Source organism: Trachymyrmex septentrionalis, unplaced genomic scaffold, assembly GCF_001594115.1.
Source record: "Trachymyrmex septentrionalis isolate Tsep2-gDNA-1 unplaced genomic scaffold, Tsep1.0 scaffold87, whole genome shotgun sequence".
NCBI classification, from domain to species: Eukaryota; Metazoa; Arthropoda; class Insecta; order Hymenoptera; family Formicidae; genus Trachymyrmex; species Trachymyrmex septentrionalis.
This window is the reverse complement of record NW_017306059.1, coordinates 2,227,138-2,245,987: the sequence shown is the minus strand read 5'-3', so window position 1 is coordinate 2,245,987 and position 18,850 is coordinate 2,227,138. Positions and strand designations below refer to the sequence as shown.

Sequence of the window (18,850 nt, the reverse complement as noted above, 5' to 3'; positions counted from 1 at the left end):
GCTCTGTAAACTTTTGAAAAAACCATTGTGCGATAAGGATTACCATCTACCTGCGTTTTCTCTCTTTTTTTTATTAATAGACTCTCAACACTTTTACCGATATTGACAAAGTACATGATTATATTATATATATTATTAATTTATATAAAGTATTAATATTTTATTCACGGTCACGTTTCTAGAGTGTTTTTCTGATTACTTTGAATTCTTATATAACTGATTCGCACGGCACTACACGATATGAAAAATGTAATACCATAGATATTTTTATAGCGATGTTTGAATATTACCGCAACATTAAAAATGACTCGAGCGGAATCGAAACGTTAGTCGTTTTGTAATTATATGAATTTTATGATTGAATTTTAATTAGTTTGTTACTACATTACTGGCTCTTTGTCCTTCTTTTGAATATATTGTTATTATTTGTATTATCTAATTAATTATTGTTTAATGTTGAAATTTTTTTCTTCAACCAGTTAATGATCGTAGTCCAAAATCTGATGAGAGCGACGAAGAACAATCAAAGAATAAACGGCAACATAGTAGTTCCGGATCAGATACGGAACGAATTGTGAAACGAAGTAAACCGATAATAAACTCAGATTCTGAGAATGAGACAGCTGACAAGGAAAATAGTGTCGCTCCAACTGCGGACGCATTATTTGGTGATGCAAGTGACATTAGTACAGACGATGAAAAGGATAAAAAGGAAGAGAAAGAAAAAGAACGAAGTCGCAGTCGGAGTAGAAGTAGAAGCAAAAGTCGCAGCAGAAGCAAAAGCAGAAGCAGAAGTAGAAGTAGAAGTAGAAGTAGGAGTAGGAGTAGGAGTCACAGCCGCGGCAGATCCGAGAGTGGTGGAGAAGGTCCAAGTCGATCTGTTATTGAAGACGTAAGTTAACTAAATAAGTTTTTACTTTTTTTTTAATATTTTAGAATGCCATTTATTTTTAATACATGACAAGAAAAGTGCAACGGATTTTGACAAGAAGACTGTGAATGTTTTAACATTAAATTTATTCTATATGTAGGAGGAGGAGAAAGATAAAGAGGAAGAACCAGAACCACCTCCAGAGACTCGAATTGATGTAGAAATCCCGAAAATTACTACCGATCTAGGACGCGAGATTCACTTTGTAAAATTGCCGAATTTCTTGTCTGTTGAAACAAGGCCGTTCGATCACGACACCTACGAAGATGAAATTGACGAAGAAGAAACTTTAGATGAAGAAGGTCGTGCTCGACTGAAGCTTAAAGTTGAAAATACATTGAGATGGAAGGAATCATTTAGTGATGATGGCAAAATGGTGAAACAGAGTAACGCGAGATTCGTTAAGTGGTCGGACGGTAGTATGTCGCTGCATTTGGGTTCAGAAATTTTCGATGTGTATAAACAGCCATTACAGGGCGATCACAACCACCTTTATATTCGTCAAGGTACAGGTCTACAGGGTCAAGCAGTATTTCGAACAAAACTAACATTCCGGCCGCATTCCACTGAATCGTTTACACACAGGAAGATGACTATGTCTCTGGCCGACAGATCGCAAAAGACATCTGGTATTAAAGTTCTTTCTCAAGTGGGAATGAACCCAGATCAGAATAGGTATGAAATGATAAAGGTATGTATATACATATTAAAATTTCTATATATGTATTATGTTAAATTGATTGTCATTGCATTCTGTTTCTAATTATTATTTTTTTTTAGAAAGAGGAAGAAAAGCTACGTATGGCTATGCGAGTTCAAAACAAAACGAAGAAAAGTACTAGTGGTAGCAGAAATACTAACCGTACTACAGGAGCGTACAGTGGTGATGCTTATCATGATGATGGTTCTGATGACGATGGTGCAATTTCATTAGCAGCCATAAAAAATAAATATAAAAAAGGAGCGATTCCTTCTAAAGGTTACTTGATATTCATTACATTATATTAGAACATGTTTTAATATTCATAACATTATTATTAAAACATAATTTTAATTTTTTTTTCTGTCAAAAAAATAATTTTAATATTTTTTACTTACTGTAAAATGTAATATTTTTTAACTCAAGATATATTATCTTTATATTTTCATTGCATGTGTTATATTAGATTAGTATATTCTATCCACTATTAATTTATTCTATTCGTTTGTAACTTAAAAAACGCTTTATTTCAGCATCGAATATTTATTCTTCGGATGAGGAAGGATCAGATATTGAAACACACAGACCTAAAAAGAATATTAAAGGAAAAATTCTAAAAGATTCAGATGAAGAATCCACTTCTGAAAGTTCTGCGGGTAGCGGCGGAGACGATAATCAAGTTGATGATGCGAGTGATTAAAAATGTATATATAATTCAGAATTTAGTAGTTTTCTTTTGTGACAACCATTACGGTATATCATTATAACACATAATGCAAATAGCATTAAATAATATTTAATAATTTTATAGGTAATATCTGATTCACATATATCATGTAAATAAATCAATAAATACATATTCAAAGTCATCATTTCTTTTACATATTGTCTTGTAGAAGAAATATTTTATCAGACCTTTTTGACGAAGTTATGAAGGCTTCTACAGAGATTTTGCAATTTGATCTTAAAACATAATGAATAAAATTATTTGTACTCCAACTGCACCGTAATAGGCCAAAATACAGTAGAATGTAGACATGCATCTGATAAATAAATTTGCTCGTCACTCCTGCTGATCCTTGAAAATCTTTAGGAATTTAAGGAATTTAATTACTAATCCAAAGCATTGAAATCATATTGCGATAAGTGTATTTCAAAAGTAGTAAGTTTATTATTTAACACTGTAACTGCAGTTTTGCAAAAGTCATATAAAATAAACATTGACCAAATATCTATTAAATTATGTATTAAGTAGTATTCCGAAAGTGCACGCATATTTTACTTAGCACATCAATTTTTTTAGGAATTCGTAGCTCTAATTTTATTACATCTTTATTACATCGGGAAAGGGGACTTGAAATTTCATTTAACAATTTTGTTAAAACAGCTTTCTGAAATACTGCTTTGATTCGAATAATTTTTATGGCAAGAACTGCGAAATAATATAATACGGAAAGTGTTAATATGATGTCTCACAATACTCAGTAACATTTCATCTATATAATATACAACAAAATGAACTTTATTAAAATTCACATAGAACTTGTTTTTTTTTCGTATATAATGAAAATCTTCATTATGAAGTAAACTGCACGAGATAACAGAATGCTTGTGTTATTGTAAATTACTTGCAATCGACCACCGTTAAATCCTAATGTGCTGAGAAATTTCGTTAAGATGTTTTTGAAAGATATAATTAAATTATGTCTGATATATATTCAATAAAAATAAAGTACTTTAATCACGTTGACGTAGTCAGTGTGAAGCAATACTTTGATAATAAATTGTACGTATTAAGTTAGTAAGTTTTTATACTGACCATGCATTAATACTACATATTTTCCATATAAGAAATAATTAATATTCCTTTATTGGTAAAGTATACTCAATAACCTTACGGTATTCACCAATGTAAACCAGAAGATGGCCGATTTGACTAGACTACGATCTTAAAGTGGTAATCCTCAACGATATTTCTATAGAAGCGCTCGGTCAGGTCACTCTATGTGTCAGCTCCATTGTATACATATATATTACAGTTTATAAATTCTAATTTAAACTAGGATTTCGTCCTACGTCCCACTGTATCTCAATTCTTGGCCACTTTGTTTGCAGGACCGTCAGCATAGGATTGCTATCCATGATACATTTTACAGTACACTCAAGCAATACCGCTTGTCCTTTGTGATATTTCACTCTATTTTCCGGATTGCTACGTTGTAGACCATTGTAGTGATATAAGACGAACATATCTGGGCACATACATGGTTCCTCAGGAAAGAATTCATCCATAAATGATGCGAGAAGTATTATTCCTAAATTTTCACTGTCCAGTCTCTTCCTCATGATATCGACACTGCAAGAACATTTCGATATAAAATTTGCTAAGACAATCGATAGTTAAAACTAAACTCAAATGTAATATAAATAATTTCACACGTGCCTAACGCAAAATGTAAATAATATATAAACTACAAAAGCGCGAATACATACTATTCAGCAACGGCTACTAGTCCTAGTTCCGCCAATACATCTTGTAGTAAATTTGCCGCGATAAAGTTATTCCCTTCTGGGTCAAAGCGTTTGAAAATTCTTCGCGCTTGTTCCGATGGTGTCTCTGGACTCACTAATCGTTTCTCCGTAGAGAAGAGTACAGTTAGATGTGTATCCGATCCTAGCACCCAAATCGGATGCGACGGTGATTTTAAAAATGTACCCACTTCGCAATACCGTAAATGCTCTAGCAGAGTGAGAAATCCTACTGTATTCTGTTTATCAATACCACGTAATTCTGCAAAATATATAAGAGAATAATATAGAGTACTTATGTAGAAAGAATAATCTATCTACGTACAAATTAAAATATACATAGAATTGAGATGACAATATAATCAAGTTTAAAGAGAAATAAAAATCAACTCACTTAATCCACTAATATCTTGATCGTGATCCCAGACATGACTAACTGCCCGGCCAGTAAGCATTAAATTTATTAAACTTTGGCTTCCATATCCATAGGTAGAATCGATCATGGGTTCTGTGGGGTCTGACATCTCGGAACATATTTCTGGAACTCCTTTTGTACACATCACTGTATAAAGTAGAAGTAATATACCATACTGATCTTTTAACATTCCAATTCGTTCCGTAAAGAAATCTTCTACATCATCGATGCTATTTGTAGTAAATATCCTATAATAATCAATAAAATATCAATTAATAGCAAAATATTAAAAAATTAAAATTTATTAGAACATTACTTTCTAGTATAAGCTTACCTTAATTGAGAATGAAAAGCTTCCGATTCTAATGACACTTGTTTGGTAGCCAATGTTTCGTTAATTTGATTACCTTCGCTAATATCTTGGGCTGAATTTGCCATTGGCTCGGCTGATTTAGTATCAGTGCCTTCTTTGCTAGATACGAAGTCATTAGAATCATTAGCGTGTACTACTGAATACTTAGGATCCTGAATATCAGCAGCCTGATTTATAATTTCAATCAAGGCTTTCACAAGTAATTGATCACATTTTTCGGCTTTGATATCCTTCCAAGTTATAACATCGCTCTCCAACAGTAACTGCTTCAAAATAAATGCTTGAACAGCAGCTATCACAGCGCAGGGTCCTCCTTCCGTCTGTACAAGCGCAGTAGGTTCATCTATACTGAAGTAGAAGCCTACAAAAAAATTAATTAATGTAACCATAATTAGAACATACAATAATTTATAATATTTCTAGAAACTTTGTAATGTTACATTTTATATATATTATATAAGAGGTACATGAGCACTATTCAACATTAAGTTATCAACTTAATCAATTGTACACTGCTGTTAAGCAAATACTTTTATAGAGAATAATTGGGCAAGGAAAAATGAATAAATTTTCATAGGTTGTTTTTCATGAAAGTTGTTACTATTAACTCTAACGATTAGCCATTGGATCGTGATAACATATAAAATTCTTGTGTCTACATGAGAATAACTGTCCTATTGAAGGAGAAAGCCTCAATACCTTGCGCCCATCGCTTGAAAACATCCTCTTTGACGGTTGAACCCCACAAAAGCGTTTTAATATTTTTCAGGAGCTCGTCGTCGCCTGCAATGGCATTATCGGCCATTATCTTCCGAGTGCGCGCGATAATACGGGAGATTAAAACGCGCCGTGTACACGAATCTTATCTGGAACTAATCATAATACTTTCCGGCACTATTAGCTTCACGTTAAATCCTGAATTATCGGTTGCATATAGGAACCACCCGATAACCTATTTTGCACAACAGAAACCTGCTAAGTACGTCGCCATTTTGAACCGTTTTCTCTTTCACGTGAAGTGCGAACAAAGATGGATTCCTTTCCGCGACGACGCGCACTCGTGGAACAATCGATATATCGAATTTCAGTTTGAACACGAATTCAAGGATTGGAATTACTTCGACTAAACTTTAGTTAATTTCATCAACGACTTTGTTTCAACTTGTTTTACTTATAAGCTTTATAGCTTATAGTAAAAATTATACTTATATATATATATATATATATGTAATTTGTTTTTTTCTACTTGAGGTAATGCGATTTTTTTTAAAAAGAAGGTTAAATATAACTAGCAAAATAATTAACAAAGTATCTTGAAGCACGATAATCTTCACGAGTTATCGCGCAATTATGTTTCTAATATTATTTGCTAACCTTGAACGAGTTAATGATCTTGATTTTTTATAACATATGTAGCAATACACGTACGTGAATAACAAAAATATCTTTATACTTTATTACTTCGTAATGAGATATGTTAAGTAACCACGTATACATAAGTCATATATTAAAATGTGTTAGTTCAAGAACTAGTTTCGACGTTGCAAGAAGTCTCGCGTGAAAAATTCAATAAAATTATATTTTTTATGTCTAATTAAATGTTTAGCTCAAATTTACTTTAACAAGACGGATTGTATTGTTTATTGATTGTATTATTATTTGAAGTATACTTTAAGATAGATAGTATAGAGTGAATGATTGCTTTAAGTGTATAAAGTGAATAATTGCTAATATTTCTGGAAACTTTGCGTTTAAACATATTAATAATATAGTTTCGTGTTTACTTTAAACGCAACTTGTACACAATTAATTTTTATCCAGAGTGTATACTGCCATTCACGTATTATCTAAGGAATCACATAATGCCTTTGTGATTGAAAATAGATAATCCAGAATTATTTTGTGATATATTTTCGCAAGGAAGTAATAATATGGCAAATACAAGAATGTATCTACGATTGAATATACAAAGAGAACTCTTCTTTTTGGTATATGATCAAGCTAATTTATATATATATATGTTTAAAAGCATAAAGAAAAAAGATAATTATCTTTAACTAATGTGGTTTAGTACTGCAGAAATTTTATGAAATGAATTTTTAAAACGTTGTGGAGTTCTACAGACTTCTAAAATCTCAAACAAGAAATAGCGTATATTTAGTTTTTACATAATAAAAATGAAAAATATGATAATACAAAACATTATATGTAATATTTAATTTTTTTATATGGTCAGTTTGTATAATCTATTGCAGTTTCTTTACACTATTATCTGCAACTTGGCTTTAATAAATGCAGGAGCCACTTTAGGATATTCCTCCATAGTACTTCCAATACTGGCAAGTAATAGGTCATCAATAACTTTAAACGCAGTGGAGATATCTTTTTTCGGTAACTGTTTTCAATAAAAAAAGATTAATATTATTTGCCATTACAAAATGTGCTTATTAACATATTTTGTAATAAATAATACGATTTCAATTTTTATTTTTTGTTTTAACATATCTGTTGATAACAACAATAATTTGAATAATTTTATATACACCTAATTATGTTACAAAAATTTATTCGAAAAACTTTTATCTAGCTTCCACGATATCTATCTCCCAAATTATTGGTTGCCTGTTATGTCTTATCATAATGAACTATGGAAGACGATGTAACATGATAGTATGTGGTGTAAATTTTTCTTTGGGATGGATCCTCATTGCGAGTAGTTATAATGTGATACAACTCTTCATCGGTAGGATGCTAACAGGTGAGAAATTTGTCGAATCGAAAAAAGGAAAACAAAATCTTCTTAAAACTAGTTATTTCTTTAATGAAAAAGCAAACAAAAACAATCCGTAGAAATGCTTTGTAAATTTTCAGGAATTGCAATAGGTATGTGTGCAGCTTCTGTTGGAATATATTTAGCAGAAATCTCTATTACTTCATGGAAAACAGTCATTACGGTTACTCCGAATATAGCTCTTACCACCGGAATTCTGATCGTTTATCTTCTAGGATTTGTTCTACAGGTAAGAGCATTAAATTTTTTATTAATAAGAGAATAAAAATATTATTAATAATCAGATAAAATTTGAGTTAATCATCACGCGTTATCTAATACAGAATTCCAATCAAACAAGTTTGTTTGAAATTTTGCAAAGTATCTGCTGATAAATTTTGTCAGCAGAAAGATTACTTTGATGCACACAGAATCCATTATATGAAATACTAGTGAATGCCATACAAAGTGTGAGAGAAAAACTCTTTACATGACTTCAAAACAGATTGATGATAGAAATCAAGCAGACTTGCACATAGTTTAACGCAGATTAATAGTAGAAATCGAGCAGAATCTGCATTTGATAAGTTTTGTTCGATATTTGCTGCCAATCTGCCATCAGTTATATCAACAGGCTCTCGCTAGAGCAAGCTAATGCGGACGAAATCAAATCTGTTCAATTTTTTAAATCAAATTTACTACTAATTTGCTACCATTCTGACAATAAACAATTTGTTTTTTGAATTTTATTTGAATGCATTAATATCAATTTTTAAATTTTACTAAAAATAGACAAATTACTTTATCTTTGGACGTCAATATTGTTAACGTAATAAATATGCACATATATAATTAACATATAGGTATATAATAAAATATAAATATAAATTAATATTCATATTTTGTTTTATTTACATTTATATTTTATTAAAATACATTTATATTATTTCAGAACGATTGGAGGTTAATAGCAGCATTTTTTTCCATACCCTCCATATTGTTTGTCCTATGCAATATTTTCTTCATCCGCGAAAGTCCTGAGTGGTTGCTCTTGAAAGGCCGAAAGGAAGACGCTAGAATTGCTCTACTTTGTATCCGTGGTCTGCGTCAGGAAACTACAGAGTTCCAAGAAGAGTTTACCAAAATGACAAACTATGTCGAGAAAAATAAATTTGAAATATCTCAAAATTGCCGAACAGATTTCTCCTCGACTAAAGAAACCGGACAGAAGTTTCTTACTTGGAATGTGTGGAGCATACTAAAGAGAATTTGGAGAACAATCCTTCTACCAGAAGTGTGGAAACCTTTTGTGATACTAAATCTCTATTTACTTTTTCAGAAGCTTTGTGGACTGTATGTGATTATATTTTATACCGTTGATCTTATCACCAGACTCAACATAACAATAGATCCATTTTTGATCGCCGTAATAGTAGGAGTAATTCAATTAGTAGGCATTGTAATCACTGCGTGTTGTAGCAAAAGGTAATTATTTTTGTTTATTGTACAGTCTATCACTACATTCAATATGAATTTATTATAAATCTACGTACACCCATATAAAAAATCAAACACCAATAGTTGAAGTAAAATTAATAATCGATGACAAGAGCGGTAGTTATTAATTATGTAATTATGAATACTAATTAGCGAAAATTTAATATTATACCTGTAATTTCAAATGTTTTAAACTCAACAGCTGTTGTGAAATTTTTTTAATTACTTTTATAATTAATACTTTTATAATTAATTTGTAGATCGCTCTATTAAAATACTCATTAAATATATGTTATGATATATCTTTCAAACTGATAATATTTCAGAGACTTATATAATAAATTTCGAAATTTTACTAGAATTGGTCGTCGAACTATTTCGATTGTGTCTGGTGTTGGTATATCAATTTCTTTGAGCATTTTAGCAGTGTATCTGCAATTTTTTGAGAACATTAGTATTACAACTATTCCTATTGCTTGTATCCTTTTCTATGTGGTAAGAAAATAATGTTTTCATAAATATCTCGTTATAATTTTTTTTAAGAAAGTAATTATTATGATAATCTCGGCAGAAATTTAATATAGATTGAACTTTAGGTATTACCTTTTTAAAAAAGTTTCTTAAAAATGATTTGTTAATATTAGGTAATTATAAAGTTTAGGATTAATCTCTAAATCGCAGGGTTTTGGATCATTTGGATTTTTTTCGATTCCTTGGTCCATGATTCCGGAACAGTATCCTACCAGATATGTGAACGTTCTCGGGCAACTTACTACTTTCATCTCTCTTGTGGGCAGCTACATCGTCATACAATTGTATCCAGTAATGGTAACGCATAATAGAAATGCTACCATTTATTTTTACTGCATAATGTCTATCATTGCTACTATTTTTCTAATGATTGCTTTACCGGAGACACTGGGGAAGACGAAAACACAGATAGAAGATGCTTTTAGAGATTACAAGTTACAGATAGATGAAAACATTGAAGATACATGTTAAACGAATGCAATAAATAGTTTAATGTTGCTGAAGCAGTTTATGCAAATTGATATAAGGTAATATATAAGAGTTTGCAAGTAATGTAAATGCGTCATTTGCAACAGATATATATATTTTTTAATAATTAAGATTAATAAAAAATAATTAAAATAATCGAAATTATAATTAATTAAAATTAAATAAAAATCATTAAAAAGTTACATAGTTTTATATCAACTTTTTTTCGAAGTACCATGGTAGATTTCGAAGATTTTTCGCGCTGAACACAATGTCGTTTTTAAAACTCTTGGATAGCCTGTCAGGATTTTAATTAATTGTAAAATAGGTCAAAAATAGCGTTCTACATTTTTTCCGTAAAAAGCTTTCAAGTAAATTTTAATTCTTTCCTTACAGGATATGCGTCCACGAAGACGCTTTCACTGTACCGAGGACTCCGTCACATGTGCCTACTTTAAAGATAGAGTGACATATGTTTATACGTCCAGTGTTAATACGTGTCACGCGTTTACCTACAGTTTATAATCGTTTTTGGAATTGATATATTAATCTTATAAAATAAGATCGCTAGTATCCACAGTTTATTATGCCGATTGTGGACGCCGACTATAGTCGGCGCTATGGTATCCATCGCTTGTTATATGGATGCAAACTAAGTTGGTGTTGGTATTGAAAGGGTTAATTCATGATTGTAAGACTTATTTTTATCAAGTTATGATTATTAAGTTATGAATTTTATGCTTTCTATATAATCTAGTTTGTAGATTGCCGTATATATATTTAAGTAAAAAATTACTGTTACTGTATTGACAAAAGCATTTTGTGAAAAATTAAATTTTATAAAGACAAATTTATTTATGTATAAAAAGAATGTCAAATTCTTAGAAAAAATATTGTGAGAGAAAGAGAGAGAGAGAGAGAGAGAGAGAGAGAGAGAGAGAGACATTACAGAATATTTCTGCGTAGTCTCTAAGGTTTCAAAAATTGATCCTAGGAATCATCCATCGTGGTATCCACGAATCCACATATCCACCATCTGCGATATCTCATACAACATATGTATAAGAAAAAATATTTTTTTACATTATTTGCCAATACGCTCATTTTATTTGTACAACCGTTTCTTTAAAATATGCAAATTTAAAAAATTTTAATTTTAATATAACTTTTTTATTTTTGACAATGTACTAATAATACATAATTTGTAATACATATTTTTACAATAATTTTTACTAGATTTTATCCTATTATATATTTCTAGACTGAAATTTATAGTCTTTTTAATTGTGGATGTTATTTTGGTTACAAAAAACTCTGAGTTATGTTTTTAGTTACTTCCATTTGACTCTACTCTATTGATTCTACAATGAGTCGGTAGTCGGAAATCTTAAGTCTTAATCAGTTTTAACCTAAATAAGTGACTTTGATTTTTCGCATCTATTAGTTGTTAGTTGTACAGCGTTTAACTCGACTAATGGGAAGAAATAAAGTCGAATTTGATCAATCTTAAGAAAATCGGTAATCTTAGTCGTATTAGTTGGCTGTTGGTCAACTTTACTGATTCACCAATAAGACTTAAAAGTACCGACTACCCACTCATTGCAGAATCAGCTTAAGACATCCGTTGACGACTACAATAGCAATTTAATAATGTATTTATTTGGAATTTATTTGTTCTTAATGTTGTAATTAGAGCAATGATATTAGCTAATACTATTTGAATTTTTAAATTTGTATTTTGTTAACATTGAGAATGATCCGATTCGATATGTTCTACCTTTCTATTTGTTATTTAATAATATCAAAAGATCTTGCTTGGATCGTAGCTTTATTTTTATTAATATAATAATTAATTTCCATTTAATTTAATTCGTTCTATCTGTCTACAAGGAATATTATGCCTTTATTAATACTCCTTAGATATACATGTTTACCGCAATAATGCTCGCACAAATATATTTCGATAATCAACGTTATTATAACATAATATTTTATTAATATATATATATACATTTCATATTATGATTAATAATAATATCATTCCACAGATATGATTCCTGTTTTATTATTATTATTATTATTAGGCGTTAGGAACTCGAAAGCTCATTGCCGCAAATACCAAATCCCGCCACTGTTCCCGTCCCTGAGCAAGATCCCTCCATTTGTGACCCTCGTACCCCATTTCGTTAAGGTCCATTCTAATATTATCTTCCCATCTACGTCTGATTCCTGTTTTAATAGAGTTTATTAAAGAGTTTATTTTTTATTCCTGTTTTAATAGAGGATATATTCAAAACTTATTAAAAAGAAAAAAAGAAAAAAAGAGAACAACGAATTTGGCCTCACATGAAATACAAGAAGTCGAAGTGATAAAATTCTTTAATATAATTGGAGATTACATTTCATCGGATAAAGGTGTTTGTCACTTTATCGGATAATCCTGAATCTGATCGAAATTGGTCGGAGAAAGTACTAGAACGATTATTTTCCATTAAAAGTACTGGACATTTTTCTAAGTGTATCAGCTCGATAATATTATGGTTTTGTATTTATTATATATATACACATATATACAATTATGAATTTGTGTAACATTCAAACTTTGTTCGATATCGAATTATCAACTTCCCAATAAACAGAATATCTAAAATCGATGTATAAGATAACTTTATTAAGATAACTTTCAAACTTCTTTATGAAATACCTTAAAGATGTTTCTTAAAGAACTCTTAAGCGGATCATAAACCAACAGGAATTACCGACAATTGCAGATCGCCAATTTCTTCGAATTGACTTTATAGATCATTAAATCCTTTTACACAGTAAAAGTATACCGTACACAAAAAATATACCGGCCACACTAAATTTGACGAGAAAATTGAAGAAAAAATAAAAAATTCACTTTATTTTATATCTCACAGCTGATTACCTCAGGTTATAATTTCCTTAGTACAGAAATTCTATAGATCTTACGTATCAAATAATACCTTCTCCAGAAGCGTATGACATGCACAAACAATCCTGAATTTGCGAAATTATGATTGAAGACCTAACAAAAAAGATTTTTTAAAATTAAAGTTGTCTTTTTTGTATATCAATCTTTTGTTCTTTTACAGATTCAAAAATATTTTTTCACGATTAAAGCATACATACGTGTATACTTTAATACGTGTCTGTGAGATGAAATTTATTCTCTATCTGTCGTAAAAACGACAAAAAATTTAAAAATTGAAATCTTAAGAAAAATTTTTTGTCGTTTTCGGCATAAACTTCACCTCATAGACACGTATTTATATATATACGTATTTATACATATACGTATTTATACGTATTAATACATATATACTTTAATCCTGGAAAAGGACTCTCGAATCTGTAAAAGAGGAAAAAAGTAATTGTTAAATAAAATTTATGATTAGTAATACAAACGGCTTTAGGATCCTCTTAAAGATATCTAATGTTATCTTGTTATGTGCGTCAATTTTAGACATTATGCTCATTATTGCATAACTATTTCCACAGAGAGTTCTGTGAAGCGAATTCTTTTGTACAGAATAATCAGGATATATAAAAACGCAAAAAATGAATTTTTCAGGTCATCTTTCAAAGATGAATGCAATTGTCGCTACTGATCATCAGTTTATACATATTAAATCGATGTGATACGATTACATACAAATTCATATATCTATGATATATAGCTGCATTTACATATTAAAGTATTAACTAGCTCTGTAATGCAGCCTTGCGTTTATCGCTTAAAAATGTCTTCCTTTGGTCCAACTTTAGAGCAGCATTTTAACATTTTTCAGATTATTGCCTGCGATGTCATTATCGGCCATAATCTTTCAAGATTTTGTACCTTAAAATCAAATAAAAATTATAAAAGTGAGTAAATAGATATATTGACCAATGAAATTATAAGTATTCTAATAAATTCGCGTTCATTTTTTGTAATTTTTCCTTGTTTTAAAACAGAAAATCGATTCCTTATAATGTGCGCAATAATACGATAAAGTGAAACACATCATATATATGATAAATGTGCTACATGCATTATATAAAAAAATTATTAATTCTATCTACGTTAATAAAATAATATTATATATTACCTCATCTGCTCTTTACTTTAGCCATATATTTTTATTGGCTTCAGTATTTTTATTTATAGCAAATTATTTATTTTGATTGACATGCTGTTTTTCTTAATATGATTATTACGGCAGTTTCATTTATTCTTCTACCTTCGAGAATTTAAGAATTAATTGTGTTAAATTTAAATTGATTTTATAACGTTATGAATTACCGTTGTAGTTAATTTATGGATTGCTAATATCTATTGGTTTCTTACACTCTGCTTTTGTTACCTCGTCTTTAATATAGGTAATGTAAATTTATTTTTTCGCGCAAATTGCACTTAAATAGTTATATTTTAATACAATGTGCGTACACTCTTATCTTGATACAATAAATAACACATCTTACGCTTCATGCATATGCATTATTCGTTATTGCTCGTAATCGTGCATTCCGAGTGAAAGTAAAAACTCGTAAATCCACGAACATTTCGTGAAGGCATTTCGTGATAGCTCAACATGGTGCGTTTACTGACAAAAGTACAAAAAATACTTTATGAAAAATTAAGTTATTTAAAGACAAATTCAATTATGTAAAAAACGATATCAAATTTTCCAGAAAGATTGAGTGGAACATTACATAACATTTTCAAATATATATATGTACAATATGTAGAAATATAAGCTTATGAAGCCGATTAAGTGTTTGTAGACCATTGGAATAATTACAAGAGTCGTGGGCATGTAGTCTTAATAATATCTAGATGTAAAAGTAAAGGATCTCGAGTTTAGATTCTGATGCGTTAATTTTGTAATTACAATTTAAAAAATGGAGTTAGAGGATTTGCTTATCTTTGAGTGATGGGAAGAATCTCTGAAGAATGATGTTTTTAGTGAATGCACAAAGTGCATTATTGACGTACATTCGAAAAGGAATGTCAATATCTTGCTGGAGAAGTTATAAAGAATTTAGGATAGAAACAAAAGGAAAATTATCAGTAACATTTGAGGATGAGTGTTTTATCAGGCTAGCTTAAAAATATAGGTTGATTAGATATATGTAAGATGGTATATATTAGAACCAGTAGACGTGGGCATGCAGTTTTAGTAGTGCCTAGGTATGAGAACAAAGGCTCCTATTTATAATAAAGAAGAAAGTAGTAACGTGGGCTTTTGCTGGTAAGGCAAAAATCTTATTTGAAAATCTATTATAATTAATAAAAATCTCTTAAAAAAATTTTTTTATTAAACAAAGAGTTTCTAGGATCTTACATGTAAACATACAACAATAAAGAAGAAAAGAAAGTCTTTAACGGTCAAGCTGAATCGCTTAATTCTATGTGAATTTATATACTACCTACGTAGTCATTCAAATAAATTTAAATGATTACATTTAACTTAATCGTTAAAGGTTTTCTTTCCACATCTTTAACTGTTCTTAGATAAGTATCGAAGTTGTAAAAAAATTGTCACCATAACGCGTTTGTTTTGTTGGTAATTGACATTTTTCTATTACAAAGTATATCAAAATCTGGGTATAAAATAGCTTTGAAATAATTACAAAAATTTATTTAAATTTGTTCATATATTTCTTACTTTTAGCAATATGCACTTATAATAATAGACATTTTAAATTTCTTTTATTAATCTGTACTAGAATATATCCAAATATAATATCAGCCTAAAAAGAGCAGAACAAAGTTATAAATCAATTGGCGGTTGGTCTCGAATTCCAATATAATACATCAGGAAGAGTTTCAAAATGTTTGCGGGACAGATAAAGGTGCGTAATCATCTGCATCATTTTCTTTTAAAAAATTCCAGGAAATATATTATAATTTTAAACAACTATATATATTTCCATCATCAGATATTCTTTTACTTGTAAATAAGTCTCAATAAACTGCGGTTGGCAAATCATGAAAGTCAATTCCGATCAAACGCACCATAATAGAAACCGTAGAATCGTGATAGAAACGTAGAACATGTAGATGTAACGGTGTGAACATCGTCAGCGTTATTTTCTCCTCGAGCACGCACTTCTACGCTAATCACGTAATTAAATTCCGCCAGACCAGAGGACCTAACGAGTCATAATTGCTCCTGGTAGTGCTTGCGTGTAATCGTACATACTTTGTTATAGTTCCGAGGACTTACGACGCTTACGAGCGGAATAGAGCGAGATCTAGACACGGAAGTGGTTATAGCTGCCGTTTGCTATTCCTTGCAAATTCGCTCGCGTACTCGCGTAACGTAATCGCGCAATTGTAATCAAAATAAACGCATCTATCTGTCTACATCGTGAATAGAATCGCTTTTCTTCTATTAATCCAAACTGAAAAAAATTTTAATTCCGCGCTTATGAAAGTCAAGACAAACCATAAGATGTATCTCCGTTTAATAAAAAAAAAAATTAGAAACAAGCAGCGACCTTTTGCGTTGCTTTCAATTTCGGGAGAAGATTTATTTATACGATTTTGCCGGTAATGATAAAATAATTGAACAGATATCTTTGTTATATAAGGTGAAACTTAGTCAACTCTACAATCAAAGTTCGTCGTAAACAAAAAAAAATTTAAAAAAAAATTAATTTTTCAAAATCATATAATTGTCTTTTTGGGCAGCATTATTTTTGCACGCAGACGATTAACTCTTTTTATCTCTGGATATCATAATAAGTAATTTGCGAATATTCGAAAATATTACAAGTCGCAAACGGGTAAACTTAAAATGTTTGTGGTATTAAACCGGCAGTAAAAGCGATCTTACAAAAAACTGATAAAAAACTGTGTTATTATATTTTCTTAGAGCTTGCAATTACTAGCTTTGTACTGTATCGTCGTACAAAGCTACGTCATACATGAAGATGGATTGACACCGACTAAGTTAGAAACAGAATCAAACGAAACTACGACGAGCGCTGATACTGGTATCATTGATCAAAAATTCAATAAATTAAAAGAATTTCATAAAAAAGGGATTATTTTATAAGAATTTCAAATTGTTATACAGGTAATATTAACAAATCAAGCGATGTGTTGGAGAAAGAACTGCTTTTGAAACTCCCCGAAGGGGCAAAGCAAGAAGACTCACTTAAGAAGATCACTCTAGATGATAATGATAGCTCCAAAGAAACATTTAATAAGGCCTTAGAACTACCGCTCCTCGGACAAGACGGTCATGTGACAGGTGAGAGATCTTTATCATACACGCAGAAAAATATCATTCTGTTGCTAAGAAAAGTGATTACTCAATTTATTTTCTTTCTTTTAAATAACTGTTATCTTTAATAAAGAATATTTTTTCATAATAATCTTGAAATATGCTTATTTTTTATAAAATTTTAGAAATACTTATGTACTTAAAACAAGAATTTCTTTTCTTTTGGAAAATATTATAAAATTGATTGAAAAAACAAACTTTTCATAATATAAGCAAATTAAATTAATTTTAATTTAATAAACTTGATTAACCTATTAAACTTACTAGGATTCACACACACGGAATATATTTTGAATAAATGTAATGTTTGTGATGAACTTATGATTTACAGATATATAAACTTTTGAAATACTTGAAATAAGTAATTATTACTTGCGTATTTTTCTGTGTGTAGAACGTTTTTGTGTATGATATCACGTTAAAATAAAGAAATATTCAATACAAATAAGTGGAGAATGTCATATTCGATCAAGTGAATCTTTGTGCCTATTAATATTTTTTGTAAATTTATACAATTTCCAGTTCAAGCAAACTGTGTGCCAATTATTTGTCTTGAAACGCTAATACTTAATTACTTATCAATTTAGTTTATGTTATTTTCAGTTTAACATTGTGTTTAAGATTGTTGGCGCACAGTTTGCTTAAATTGAAAATTGTATAACTTTACAAATATTATTAAGCATGAAGATTTGCTTTGAATTAATATGGTGTTTTCCATTCATTTATGTTTAATATTTTATCGATTGGTTTTCACTTATTGACAAAATCATTTTACAAGAATCTCTATTTCTTACGCAGAGGAGATGGAAAACAAATGGAGGCCGAAGGAAAAATTGGGAACCAAACGTGAAGAATTCCGTTTTGTCTTTTCTTTATTAGGCTATCCAGTGATAGTATATCATACACAATCCAATGGGCAAACTGGCAATAACAAGTCTCAACTGGAAGTTTAATCTTGATTACCGGCAGAAGAGAGCGACAACAAACCGAAAGGTGAGAAAAAGATTTTTCACCATGGAGAGACAGAATATCGCGCCAAAGTAAAAATATCATTTCACAAGAATTTCGATCTCTTACACAGATCAGAAGATAAACGCAGGCGAAGTTGGCGGTATCAATTTAAACAGAAACTATGGAATTACGTCAGTAATCAAGAATGGATATAAATGGATTAAAATTTTTATGTGTCTTTTAAGAATACAATTGAATCCGCAACTGAATTAAAAAAAAAACTTTCTTTTATTCAATTGGATTTCTATTCAAATAAATTTAACTGGATTAAATTGGATTGAAAAACTGCATTTCTATTCAGAATTTTGAATTAAGCAGTTTTTACGA

The 18,850-nt window shown here is 30.0% G+C and overlaps 4 protein-coding genes across 5 annotated transcripts in view; 3 read left to right on the top strand and 1 right to left on the bottom strand.

The window, feature by feature from the left end:
- Positions 1-2,396, top strand: part of LOC108755447 (another transcription unit protein) — a 3,770-nt gene extending 1,374 nt beyond the window's left edge. The window contains exons 3-6 of one of the 2 annotated variants that reach the window (XM_018498451.1): positions 480-892; positions 1,035-1,622; positions 1,712-1,910; positions 2,165-2,396. In XM_018498451.1, the coding sequence (XP_018353953.1) occupies positions 480-892; positions 1,035-1,622; positions 1,712-1,910; positions 2,165-2,331 (1,367 nt within the window). In that variant the 3' untranslated portion in view covers positions 2,332-2,396. Of the gene's footprint in view, positions 1-479; positions 893-1,031; positions 1,623-1,711; positions 1,911-2,164 lie in introns of both variants that reach the window. The other variant, XM_018498450.1, reaches the window with a different exon arrangement.
- A 271-nt stretch (positions 2,397-2,667) lies between these two features.
- Positions 2,668-5,972, bottom strand: LOC108755448 (protein FAM188A homolog). Its single transcript, XM_018498452.1, has 5 exons — positions 5,648-5,972; positions 4,910-5,309; positions 4,555-4,823; positions 4,125-4,422; positions 2,668-3,987 (listed from the first exon to the last, which is right to left on the bottom strand). Exons 1-5 carry the CDS (start codon positions 5,751-5,753, stop codon positions 3,681-3,683), a joined length of 1,380 nt encoding a protein of 459 aa, XP_018353954.1. The 5' UTR covers positions 5,754-5,972; the 3' UTR covers positions 2,668-3,680.
- A 922-nt stretch (positions 5,973-6,894) lies between these two features.
- LOC108755247 (facilitated trehalose transporter Tret1-like) lies at positions 6,895-10,217 on the top strand. Its single transcript, XM_018498149.1, has 7 exons — positions 6,895-6,936; positions 7,204-7,339; positions 7,536-7,706; positions 7,820-7,968; positions 8,671-9,203; positions 9,575-9,710; positions 9,897-10,217. Exons 1-7 carry the CDS (start codon positions 6,895-6,897, stop codon positions 10,215-10,217), a joined length of 1,488 nt encoding a protein of 495 aa, XP_018353651.1.
- Positions 10,218-16,052: 5,835 nt separating this feature from the next.
- Positions 16,053-18,474, top strand: LOC108755246. Its single transcript, XM_018498148.1, has 4 exons — positions 16,053-16,073; positions 17,099-17,219; positions 17,303-17,479; positions 18,311-18,474. The coding sequence occupies exons 1-4, from the start codon at positions 16,053-16,055 to the stop codon at positions 18,463-18,465; spliced, it is 474 nt and encodes a 157-aa protein (XP_018353650.1). The 3' UTR covers positions 18,466-18,474.
- Positions 18,475-18,850: the final 376 nt, after the last annotated feature.

Excerpts from the sequence above, each read along its gene's own strand:
- LOC108755448 (XM_018498452.1), bottom strand. The coding sequence starts at position 5,753 with ATGGCCGATAATGCCATTGCAGGCGACGACGAGCTCCTGAAAAATATT. Across the intron at positions 4,423-4,554 it reads TCAAGATATTAGTGGATTAA|AATTACGTGGTATTGATAAA; the intron begins GTGAGTTGATTT and ends TATATTTTGCAG. Across the intron at positions 3,988-4,124 it reads CTAGTAGCCGTTGCTGAATA|TGTCGATATCATGAGGAAGA; the intron begins GTATGTATTCGC and ends ATGTTCTTGCAG.
- LOC108755247 (XM_018498149.1), top strand. The coding sequence starts at position 6,895 with ATGTATCTACGATTGAATATACAAAGAGAACTCTTCTTTTTG. Across the intron at positions 6,937-7,203 it reads AAAGAGAACTCTTCTTTTTG|TTTCTTTACACTATTATCTG; the intron begins GTATATGATCAA and ends AATCTATTGCAG. Across the intron at positions 7,969-8,670 it reads TTCTAGGATTTGTTCTACAG|AACGATTGGAGGTTAATAGC; the intron begins GTAAGAGCATTA and ends ATATTATTTCAG.
- LOC108755246 (XM_018498148.1), top strand. The coding sequence starts at position 16,053 with ATGTTTGCGGGACAGATAAAG. Across the intron at positions 16,074-17,098 it reads TGTTTGCGGGACAGATAAAG|AGCTTGCAATTACTAGCTTT; the intron begins GTGCGTAATCAT and ends ATATTTTCTTAG. Across the intron at positions 17,220-17,302 it reads TACGACGAGCGCTGATACTG|GTAATATTAACAAATCAAGC; the intron begins GTATCATTGATC and ends ATTGTTATACAG.